Source organism: Lepisma saccharinum, chromosome 7, assembly GCF_977018435.1.
Source record: "Lepisma saccharinum chromosome 7, izLepSacc3.1, whole genome shotgun sequence".
NCBI lineage: Eukaryota > Metazoa > Arthropoda > Insecta > Zygentoma > Lepismatidae > Lepisma > Lepisma saccharinum.
In genome coordinates, this window is record NC_139235.1 from 8,406,679 (window position 1) to 8,419,825 (window position 13,147).

General features: G+C 39.7%; 1 protein-coding gene across 4 annotated transcripts in view; it reads right to left on the reverse strand.

The window, feature by feature from the left end:
• Positions 1-7,363: 7,363 nt before the first annotated feature.
• The window catches only part of LOC145989711 (uncharacterized), an 84,843-nt gene continuing 79,059 nt past the window's right edge, over positions 7,364-13,147 (reverse strand). For all 4 annotated transcript variants that reach the window (XM_083124956.1, XM_083124958.1, XM_083124960.1 and 1 more), the window contains one exon: positions 7,364-8,367. In XM_083124956.1, the coding sequence (XP_082981082.1) occupies positions 7,374-8,367 (994 nt within the window). In that variant the 3' untranslated portion in view covers positions 7,364-7,373. The remainder of the gene's footprint in view (positions 8,368-13,147) is intronic.

Here is a 13,147-nt window from a genome sequence, read left to right on the forward strand (position 1 = left end):
CTGCAGAATTATCTACAAACTTGTTGAAATTCACAGTTTTGCTAGCTTGTACTCATTGGACGAAATACATACAGCCAGGGACGGCGCTACAAGGAGGTTAGGGGGGATGAAACCCCAACAACAGATATAAGCTCCCTGTAGCCCCCCTGATTTTTATAGTACGGTAGACGCCTTGCGATCGAAAATTAAAGAAGTAGAAGCTACCTTACGTAATATTTTACATTATAAAACTTCCCGTAGGGCAAGGCCATTGCAATGTTCAAGTACATTTCCTGCTTTTATAAGATCGCAAGATTATTACAACGTGTTGTACGTAAAATCATGGTTGGAGGTGGCAGCTGCAGATCTGCATGGATCAACAACGGACCAAAGGCTCCCCTCTACCAACCTACCACACACAAACATACCCTCTACACTCTATATATAATATGTGTGTGTTTTTGTGTGTCTGTATGTATATTATAATGCATGTGTGTGTGTGAAGTTCTTGATCTCATGTTGACAAAGTCACATCTAAGAGCCTAGAGGGTGATTCAAAAGTCCCTCAACAACTCATATATAAACACATTGGTGTGTTCCAAGTGGACGTCATGGCACGGTGCTATATGCACAGGGAACTTTAACTTTACCTTTACCCAGTGGCGGCGATTGGGTTCCAAAACCGAGGGGGGGGACAGTATATTTCCCATTGTAGATACTGTACGGTTTAGCATAGTGGGGGGGACAAAAGTGGCGAAAAGTGGGGGCCGACTGTCCCCCCCGCCGCCACTGCCATTACCTGTATATCTTGTATTCGTTTCTGAATTTTCAGTGAAAAATGCAGGCTCAACGAGGACTTGAACCCAAGGATGAAAGGATGGAGAGAACGTCGCTGACAATTATACTATTGCCAGCAGGCAGGGTTTCGGAGCTAGGTCGCGGTGGTACTAAAGGAGCCCTCCGGAGCGGAGTGATTCAGTTCTTTTTCACATGCATGCTCGGATCCGGAGAGATAGTTCGCAACTATGAATAATAGGAGTGTACAGTTAACAGAATCAAGCATATCTGGAAACTAGTAAGCTGCGTGAAAACGGACATACGTGTATTTCTGGATAACTATGATAGATATGAACAAGAAACTGTATTAGCCTTATCTGCGGATGTTTGAAAAGTCCTGTAGTAAATTCACAAATTCGTCGTTCCGGTTCAATATGAGTAATATGCATTGGCTGTAAATAGTTTTAATTGTATCAAAAATGATAAAAGTACATTTTATTAACTACACGACTTTCCCAATGATTCCAAATGGCTAACTTGAAGTGATATTCATGTGCATTAGCACTGGCCTCCGTGATGGAGGGGTTAGCACATACGGGAGTTCGAATCCCGGCATGGATGCTCTTTGTGAGTGTCCGTTCATCAGTTTCATCATATAATTAATTCATCCTCAGGCGGAGCACAAAACACGACGCCTTAGGTTGTAAGACACGTTTTTATTACGTTAAGAAAAGAAAGAACATCAAAATCATCTCACCTAGGATAATCCACCAACTGCACATGTGTTGCAACAGGGTGAATAGCTATGCACTACTACAAAACATCGTCACTATTTCCCTAGTTTACAGCACCATACAGGAGAGATATCCTGCTACTCGATGTTATGAACTATTCCATATATGTTGGTCATAGGCGTGCGCACGGGTAAGGGGGGGGGGGAATTGCCCCCTAATCACGGACGTTCGCAGATTTTTCCACAAACGAACAAGAAAGGTATTTTTTTCATGGGGCATATTACCCCGATACTAGTGCTGTCCCCTCTAAAAACACCACTTGAATTTGAAATTATCGCATTCCTGTGTCCCCATTACATAATAATTAATGTAAATTACTATGACTGAAATATAATTATACTTGTGAAATATATACTTTTAGTTTGACCTTCGTTTTCGAGGTGTGGTAATCCTTGCCCCCCTTCCAGACGTTCCATGCCCCTATATTATTATACTTTCACCTAGAAATTTAGTGGAGAGCAATATTGTCGATGTTATTGAACAATATTATACTCTAAAAGGAAATGGCGCAACCACAAGGGGACAGGGGGGCATTGCCTTATGCCTTTTTCCAACCTTGGACGGAAATCAATTATAGGGGGGCATACATTGAAGTAAAAAAAAGCAAAACTAGCAGAATCTATACAAAAGGATACTCAAGACGGAATTAGTTTTCACGTCCATCTTGCATTATTTCTTCCAGACGGTCAGGATCACTTGCAGGGGGTTACAGAGGGACAATTGTCCCCTCGACTTTAAATTTTATACAAATAAAAATACATTTCGTAAAATTTTCTTTCTCGCTTCGCTCGTGGTACCTGCTTTTCTTGAAGTCTTGTCAACTTCCGAGCCGTAGCTAGGAAGTAGCGGGAGTTGGCCCTGGGCGCCCAACAATCTGATTGAGAAAAATTGTAAAAGAGAATGCCATGCCGTCCCATGAAATTTTTTGCGCCCTATTAAATCAATACTGTTTTCAACTTTCAAAAATTTGGATCGAAAAATTTTCTTGCTCGCTTCGCTCGCAGTATATTTTCTACAATACATTGTAAATTACTAGAGAGAAAGTAAGGACAAATAAGTAATTCAGACAGTTGCTGCTATAACAGTTTGGTTTGGAGGAAAACGAGCGCTCACATTTAAGAGCCAATCTATATAATTTTTCCTGTTGGTTTGTTACGGGGCGGATGAATAGATTACGTAATGTATTTAAATAATATGTTAATACCTAGGTATATATATATATATAATATACACGTGCGCTCGCGCGAACACACACACACACACACACACACACACACACACACACACACACACACACACACACACACACACACACACACACACACACACACACACACACACACACACACACACATATATCACATCAATGCAAAAAACTAAAAGAGTGAGATAAAATGAGGTTTTTCTTTCCCGATCTGACTGAATTTTCAAGGCTTTTGCCCCCCCCCCTTTTATGTGAGAGTCTGCACACACCTATGATGTTGGTACCTTCTTCTAATAATAAAAACAAATTAAAATAACTGTAATATTAAATTAATAATTAAAATATTAATTAATATTGTTATTACATGAATGGGAAAAATACGGCATATGAATAGGAATATAACCGCACATATTCATTATCTAGCTCATGAATAGTTCAGATCGCTTCAATTTGTATAAAAACAACTGCCCTGGCAAGGTGATTGTGAAACAGATAAAGAATTGAATATTTATTGAATAACGAAAAAGGATGTTAGATTCATTTGACGAAATGAAAAGCTCTTAATTTAATATTTAATCATATTACTTAAGTAGTGGTGTGCATAAATCTTATTTGATACAGTCATCTAAAGTTGTTTGACCCCAATGTAATCCTTCCCTTAGAATATGTTCGACGGAAATAAACGTCTCTCAATTATACGACAGATGCTAAACAAAACAAGCATATTTACATTATTTAATTTTAGTATTTCGTAAGTCTCTCGTGGAAGATTCGGACTCCCTGGATACCCCGCCTCCCCTAAATAGTCCTTGGCACTCAGTTGTATTGCGATGTTCGTCGATGTGTGTTTTTCTTCTTTCAGACACTCTGAAAAAGTTTTGTCTTGTAACAGGAAACCTGTTATGGTCAGACTCTTGAGCGGGGGGAGAGTAGCGGACAGGGAACCTTAGCCTTGTGGTCTGCTTCTTTCGACAGAGCAACCCCTCCCTCCAGCAAAGTCTCAATGCAATGGATTTGCCTTCGAAAGGGGAAATGGAATCAATATTGGTAAGACTAGGAAGAATAAATGACATCTGTCTGCTGCTTTTTTCGAGCGACGCTGATACGGGCTCTTAAGGGGAAAATGTCTTGTTTGCCCGCCCCCTAAAACAAATTACCATGTTTGCCCCTCCTTGGAAAAAATTCTGCGGACGTCCATGGGCCAATCATAATAATAGTGTAATCCACCTCTTAAATGGACGTATCTTGTGTTACGATAGAATGATACGGTTGACGGAGTTATTTCTGTATATCGTCTCTCCGATCATATAACGCTCTCGCCTTACAATTAAGTGGTCCTGGGTTCGATTCCCAGTGGAAGGCCAATGTAATGGAGATCGTGATTTGCAATTGTTTCTTTAATTTGGTTGCCTCATTATAGGTCTCAAGAGACCCTCGAATGAAGCTTTCTTTCCACCCTTTTCTTCCTCTTCTTTGAAATTCATGCAAGTTAATCATAAGAACGGCATAACTGATAGTGAAAATGTATATGTTGGAAGAGAACTTGTAAATAGTGCTAGCCACTAATTCTATAGATTTTTCCCAAACCTACAAAAGTGTTACATTAAAATTTGGTCCCCTCGGTATGGTACCCAGTGGAGGCACATAGTGGTTCAGATCCCACTTTAAATTGTAGGTCCAGTCCCGATCAGCCTTACTGTGCATAAAGTTGACTCAAAACACCAAATCAATCAATCAATCAATTAGTCCTTACTCATTAGATTTGTAAATTTGCTCGAAGAAAATTGAGAAGTAGAGAAAGCCTTCTTTCATTGGTTTAGATATAAAGGAGTGTTGGAATCAGGTGTTTCTTTAGTTTTGTGTTTTAGAGGATAAAAATATGGCTGGCTTTTTATGCATCGTACAGTGCTGTTTTCTTTCACCCTACTTTTACAGTTTTTCTTCCCAAGGATTCCACTCCCTATGCGTGATCATAAACCGCTACGAAACCAAAGGTCCCAGGTTTGGAGCTTGGACAGGTGTGGTTGCATCATGTCTGTCCCATCGCCATTCCATTGGATCATTATTCAATCTCATCGTCGCATTTAACCGTGAGGTAGAAAAGCTGCATGAAATAACCAAATATGAGGATTGATTGATTTATTTTAGTTCACTTTTCTGGCACTCTTTGACTAATTGTGAAGATGAGGATGAATAATGATGATTGATTTTACTTATTTTACTTCTTTTCTGCCATTTTCAGCCAATCGCGATGATGGGCATAAGTGATGATATGATAAAATTGATGAAAGTACACTTACAAATGCCCATGCTCAGGCCGGGATTCGAACCTGGGACCCCTGGCATTGCAGTGCGATGTGCTAACCACTCCACCACGGAGCTCGGCAAACGATAATATTAAATCGGTGAAAAGACCATCACAGATAAGACACATGACCAGGACGAAATTCGAACCCAGGACACGGTGTCGTAACGCAACCTGCTAACCACTCCACCACGGAGGAGTCGGCCCAAATAAAAATGAAATTTAGAAAATGCCATCTTGAATTTCCAGGAACAGAGTTCACCATTCAAGGGTAGAAAATTTTCACTCCCACTAGAATAGGCAAATAACAGAAAATACTTGAAAAGTAATTTGGGTCTCCATATCTCATGATTATATTATGTAAGAACTACAGTATGTAACATTGTTATTCTTACACACAGAATTTCCGAGGAAAAAATGTCATATCTACTAGTAAATATAATAATTTTCATATGTACCTGGAAATTAATGTTAATGAAGGTTTCACCAACAAATGTCAATAAAAATGTATGTTCAAAGTGTATAAACAGAGCATATAATTTGTGTGAAAAGAGAAAAACATGCTGTTTCATGCAACATTGTTATTCGTACAAGCAAGAGTTTCAATCTTCCTCGCATACAGGGCCACCGCTATTCGGGCGATTTCGTGCAGTTTGCAACTTCGTAACAAGTTTGAACATGCAGACGCGCTCCCCGTCAAGCATAATGCTGGCGTAGGTATTGTTGTAAGCCTATCCTCTATCTATCAGCGTGTTCAAAATGGGCAAGGTGAAGGAACTTAATTCCGATCTGAAGGATGTTATTATAAATTTGGCCCTTAGATGTTATTCGTTAAGAAAAATTGGACAAACAGTCAATAAATCACACTCCACAGTTCAATACATAGTAAACAAATTTAGAGAGGACAATGACAGTAAGCATAAGGCGCGACTTAACATGAATTGGCTAATATGGAATGTGCCCAAACTACTACAAACACCAGCTCAAAGTCCCGACTTAAATCCCATTGAGCATTTGTGGGCAATTTTGAAGAGGCGAGTCCATAAAGCAGGCATCAAGTACAAACAAGAGTTAAAAACTGTTGTGCAAGCCGAGTGGAATAAAATAAGCTCTGAAACTGGTTAATTCTATGAAGAACAGGTGTAAAGCAGTAATTAAAGCCAAAGGATACGCATCAAAGTATTAGAACTGTCAGTCAATTTGCTCTGAATATATGTTTTTCTTTTATATTATTAAGTGAACGAATAGAAAAGTTGTACAAATAATGGCACGTTTCTCTTTCAGTTTCATTTAATTTATTATTGTCATTGGTTATACAGAATTTGGGTAAGATTTTATGTTCCTAATGATATTAGTTATTGAATTGTAAAGGAACAATTTCAAAATAGTGTATTTCCTTTCAGATATTAAAGCATTTTCTTTGAAAATCCGTGTGTACGAATAAGAATGTTACATACTGTATTATCTTCTAATATATAAAAATGGTTGTATGTGTGCATGTTTGTTCCGGCACAACTCTCGAATGCCTGGAGAGATTTCAACCAAACTTGGTGCACGTATCACTTGCTATCTCGAAAGAAATACTGTGGGGGTAAGACACCCCTTTGGGGTGACATGTAAAAATAGTCGAAAACTATTGATATTAGTGCGGAATCCATAGTTTTCGGGATCTTTAAGATGAATAGTGACACTCCTAATGCTGTTCCACTTCAAGTTCATCACCTATCGGGATGGGGAGTGAAAATTAAAATGTCAAAAATGACCAAGCTTAGTGTCGAATCCATAGTTTTTTGGAGTCTCTAAGCTAATTGGTGACATTCACGATGACCCAACTTGGTACACATATGACTTACAATCTGGAAAGAAATACTGTGGGGGTAAGACACCCCTGGCACCCCTTGGGGGTGGGAAGGGGTAACATGTAAAAATAATCAAAAACTACCAATATGAGAGTGGAATACACAATTTTCGAGTGACTCTCCCAATGTCGTTCAACTCCAAGACACCTGGCACCACTAGGGTCTATCATTCACCCAATGTTTCTCATCTTGTAGATGGACCTGTCTTTTAGTTGTCTACAACCAGTTGAGATTCAAATGTTATGCTAACATATTAAGCGATTTTAGGCTTGGAAATTTCTGAGTGGTAAAGTAAAAAGTTAGTATTTTAAATTCTTTTTCCATTGATATATTTTATCTGAACACATGGAAAGTTACGTTTTTTTAAAAGGTTGAATTTCTGGCCATATATTGGGAATGTTGATGGATTTCTCCAGTGTGAAATGCTGAATAAACATAATTTTCTTGAAAAATATTTATTTGCATACTGGGGGTACAAATTCCTTCTTCCTCATGTGAATTCGTAAATGACATTTACGATTATTCACACCAGTTTGGGTCATCAAATGCTTATTAAAATAACACTTCTTTGTAAATGACTTGCCGCATGTTGAACACAAAAATGGCTTTTCACCAGTGTGGTTCATCAAATGCCTTTTAAAATCACACGTCTTTGCAAACGCCCTGCCACACGTGGAACATAAAAATGGCTTTTCCCCAGTGTGAGTCATCAAGTGATTCTTAAAATTACACTTCCATGCAAACGTTTTCCCACACATTGAACATAAAAATGGTTTCTCTCCGGTGTGCTTCTTTGAGTGCTTTTTAAGATCACTGTTCGTTGTAAATGTTTTGTTACATACTGAGCACACAAATGGTTTCTCGACAAGGTGATACTGTGAATGCTTCTTAAGATCTCCTGGATTTGCAAAAGTTCTATTGCAGATTGAACATTCACATGTCGCTTCCCCATTGTGAAATGCTAAATGTCTTTTGAGATTGTAGTTCCAGGCAAATGTTCTGTTACAAGTTGAGCATACAAACGGTTTCTCTCCAGTGTGAATCCTTGAATGTGTTTTAAGATCAGACCTCCGTGCAAATGATCTGTTGCAGGTTAAGCACAAAAATGGTTTCTCCCCTGTATGAACTCTTATGTGCCTTTCAAGTTGATATCTGCTACCAAATTTTTTCTCACATTCATTGCAAGAGAAGACATTCTTGCAAGCTGAATACTTCGAAAGGTTACTTTCTTTATTGTCTACATTTGTGATGGCTGCATCACACTTTATCACAAAGCCATCTGATCTAGATTGTTCTGAACACTGTGATTGAATATTTGTTTCTGTCAAGACACCCAGAAGTATGGTGGTACTTGAAAGTGATGAATCTACTCTGGAATGTGAATGTTTGTCAAAATGCATGTATCCTTGTCCAAAGTCTCCTCCTATCGCTGAGTTCTCCACCAAGTACCTGGAATAATATGTAGACTATTAAAACAAATTTCAATTTGAGAATTCTGAATATATGTTTTATAAAATTACTTTATGATTCAAATCAAAAAGTCTCTACTTTTTGTGTGTGTAGAAAAGTGGCCTTGAGATTTGCTGAGTATGTAGGGCAGTGACTAAGTTAAATATACCCCATGAAAACCTAAAGCACAAGGAACTGTGATCATATGCACAGAAATATATACTTCAAAAGATTTCTGTGACATAGTAATCACGCAGCAGGGGCTGAAGCTTTGAACTTTGCTCACAGATTAATTCCCTGTCCAGGTCCAGGAGCACTGCTGGCTTACAAGTGGGTTGGAGATTTAATAGTGGCAAGTATTTATTTACAAATGATACAAGAGAGATACCTTTGTGAAACTTTCACAGCCCTTCATAGTAATCACCAGCATTGTGTACAACCCATTGCCAGTGATGTGGAAACTGTAGCACACCTGTAGCAACATCTGTTCTGATAATTGTTTGAATGTAGCGGTCTATTGCCTGAAGAATCTCTGGAACAGTTCAGAAGTGATTCAAATTAAGTTCTGCTAGTATAAGGTGATTATCGAGAACCTGCTAGCTCCATCAAGCTAACAACTCAGCCAAATGTTGTGCTATATCTGCCCAAGAATTGTCCTGTAAAATGATGGGAGGATTCAGCAGAAAATGTGGCCTCTTGTTTTGCAACTCAGGTCGTAGGCAATGCAGATTCCCCACATGCCTCACAAAGACCTTGATGACACTGCCGTGCTGTACGGCCACAAGCATATTAAATCTTTATCCAACTCCACTGTTCCTGCTTGGAAAACATTGTTGTGACTACACAACTTTAGACCGCCAACTCCAACAATACTCTATTCCTCTCGTCACTGCGCATGCGCTTAGTGTTGGAAGGAAGAGTCCATTTACTGGGAGGTAGTTTAGGTATGAAACTAACATGTGGTATAAGCAAGAAGCACCATTTCATAGCGTATATACAGCAGTGTTGGCACTCTCCAACCCACGTATGAGAGAGAGACACAGACACAGACAAAGAGAGCGAGAGAGAGAGAGAGAGCGAGAGAGAGAGAGAGAGAGAGAGAGAGAGAGAGAGAGAGAGAGAGAGAGAGAGATAGAGAGAGAGAGAGAGACACACACACACACACACACACACACACACAGAGATATACTGTTTGGTTTTCCATTATGTCCGCCCAATAAAATCCTGTTTCACAACAAATGGCATGCTTTGAACAAGGTTGTTAAGCAGTTCTTGGTGTATCCAGTTCCAGCACCACTCCCATACCATTTTCTGTTAGGATTCCTGCACATACCTTGGAGGTGGTTGACATCCTGAGAGCATCATGATCAATGGCGTTTATGTACATTGAATGAAGTGGCTAAATCATGTCATATGTCCAGTGGCGGCAATTAGGGGGAGGGGGGGGGGGCAAACATTTGCATGATAAACCTTATGCACCAAGGGAAAGCAAACTGTCCTTGCCCTTTGCACTTTGTCTTCCTAGTTTTGGAACCCAATTGCTGCCACTGCATATGTCCTATATACAGAGGAGCACTTGTTAAGAATAGATCATGTACCACAGCACCTCATAAAAGTCGTATGCAATAACATTCTCATATATCTACCCATGATGTTACTGCTAGCGCACCCAACATGATGTTAGTCCACATCATATAAGCAGCACCACCCTTACCAGTATCTGTAGATGATGTTAGAGGGGCAGGTTACCTTCGGATGTGCACACATCTTGAGGTACTCCTTACTCTGAATATGGGTTAATCAAGAAATACTACTGATCATGGAGGGTGTTGTCCAACCAGTTCTCACAGTCTCTTCAGTGGATTGCAGAGAAGTATGTATACTGTGAGCAGTGGCAGCAATTTGGAGGGGCAAGGGGGGCAGTTGCCCCCTACCTTTTCGCCACTTTTGTCCCTGTACTATGTTAAACCTTATCTACAAAGGAAAATATACTGTCTTTGCCCCCCCCCCCATTTTGGAAACCAATCGCCGTCACTGGCTGTGAGGAGGCCCTTTAAGCATGTAGACCATCCAGTCATTTCTGTAATTTTTTTCGGGTTCCTGCTGTGCGGTGTCTCATGTGACTGTCTTCCTAGGTTGTTTTGACCTATGGATGTTCAATGCCTTTGAATAGCTGCATGTTCCAATCTTATAAGACCTCCTGCACAATCCTTGTGCTCGAATGGTTTCCACATATCCTATGATCCTGCAACTGGTAACATGGTTCAGGTGGGTATGCTGACGTAAACCGAACAGTTGACAATGTGCCTTGTGTACAGCTGACAGCTCACGAGAAGATCCCAGATGGAAGTGAAGTGATGTAATGGCAGGCGACTCTGCTGTTAGGGTGAGGGGAGTGCACACTTGATCGTCGGTTCAGACAAACCTGTTGCTGCAAAATGCACTCTTGGTGCTCTGTGTAATTGGCTCCAAATATCGTTGTTCTGCAGATTCACGATCACAGAAATCAATTACTTTGCTCAGAATTCCATGTGCTTCACTATGCACAGTAGCACCTTTCCCCTTTACACTTGCCATAACACCACAAAAAAACTAACACAAAAATCAACACCCACACACTTGCACAAGGACACTGACTGCAGCGGAAGACCACACATTTGCACAAGGACACCGACTGCAGCGGAAGACTTGCTGCTAAACCCTAATATCTGACCGGTCTTCCCCTATCCTCCTGCCTACCCTCATTTGGGAATCTTCTCGTCGGCTGACTACTGTACAGGAACTGACAAACACAGGTACTGCCACCAGTGGGTTGTCCATTATATGAATCTCCAATGCCACTGTCCCAGTGCTATACATGTTTATACGGTATTTACTTGAATTAGATCATTAATTTCAAATGCTTCTATCACCATCACCATGAAACAATAGAAGCAAGAAATACACAAATATACACAAATATAATGATATTATACACCTGATATAAACAATTAACTATAGATATTCACCCCTTCTCCACAACAATAATATATTTTATTCCACTGAACGTTCGTGCTACAATTAGCATTCTCTCTTATGGAACTTTGCTGTTTTGGGTGCCAATATTATGACAGATGGAGGAGCTTCAATTTGTCTCAGCAAAAAAACACTGTCAAGGTGGTATCTGAAGATCTCAATCATTATGAAGGATATTTGAAAGGAGTATTTCATATTTAATTTTATTTTTTATCCAGTTATCAAAATGTGTGTCACTCTGTACAGTTGTTCCACCTTTCCCAATTTCTAAAATAAAGGTTCAGAGTAAAAGAAAATATAATGTGTACAGGGACACATATAACTTGGTGATAGTGCTTTAATACCATACACGTATCACCCATGAAGAAATTTGTCACCTTCTTACTACTGGAAAAATACTTTGCACCTTTCACAACATAGTGAAAAACACTTCCTACATGACAGTAAGAAAGTAAGCCAATAATACCTGAAATAAACACTGCCATATAGAAACAAGGAATGCATCTATCCACACGTAAGTGAATGAAAATTGAGCATCACTCAAGCTATTGCAGAGTGCATTCTGGGTGAAAAGTGGATGTACAGTGGGATGCACAAGTACTGCTCAGAAAATTGTCCACAACTATTTTCATTTATAATTGTCCTGCACCTTACATGTTTCTAAGGAATGAAATTTTATGTGTACTGGTGGCTTTGTTTCAATTCTTGAAAATGTAATTGCATAAAACAATGAGATTAAACATGTCAATGGACAATTTGCTTGGTACGAGGGTTGCTATTTATGTATCCGGAACTGGCAACACTAATGTTGCTAGGTAACATCTAATTTATCCATCGTAAAGTTGGACATTTCTATGGTATATGTACCCACAACGTTGTGCTTACGGATGCTATTTTTGTTTGTTACAGGGACTTGAAAATTTCATCGGAGGCCAACAATGGAATTAACTCGAGAACATTTTCGAGCAATGATTTTCTACGACTTTCGACGTGGATTATTTCAACAACAGTGCATCGATCAACTCACTTTGACTTTTGGAGATGAAGCACCATCTAAAAGCACCTATCACTGGTTTAGTGAATTCAATCGTGGCCGTTGTTCGCTCATGGATGAATCTAAAGAAGGCCGTCCAAAATCTGTTGTTGTGCCAAAAAACATTCATGCTGTGCGAGAACTGATAATGCAAGATCGTCATGTGACATATCGTGAGATAGAGGCATCTCTGGGCATTAGTATGACTAGCATACATAAGATATTGCATGAACATTTAGCTGTGAAGAAGATTTGTTCACGTTGGATCCCGCATAATTTGACAATCGCTCAAAAAAAGGCTTGTGTCGATTGGTGCAAACAAATACTCACAAAATACAATTGTGGTGCTTCAAAAGCTGTGTATAACATCTACACAGGTGACGAATCTTGGATCTATGCATATGAGCCCGAAAGCAAACAGCAGTCGACGGTGTGGGTGTTCCAAGATGAGCCAAACCCAACAAAAGTTGTTCATGCAAGAAGCACTTCGAAGCAAATGGTCGCCTATGTTTTTGGGAAAAATGGACATGTGGCTACAGTGCCACTAGAGAATCGTAGAACCGTCAATTCTGAATGGTACACAACCATTTGTTTGCCAGAAGTCTTTGGGGAAATCAGAAAAAACACCCAGCGATGCAGGATTATTCTTCACCATGACAATGCGAGTTCTCACACATCGGTCCAAACAACTCAGTATTTGACCGGTGAAAACATTGAATTGATGGGTCATCC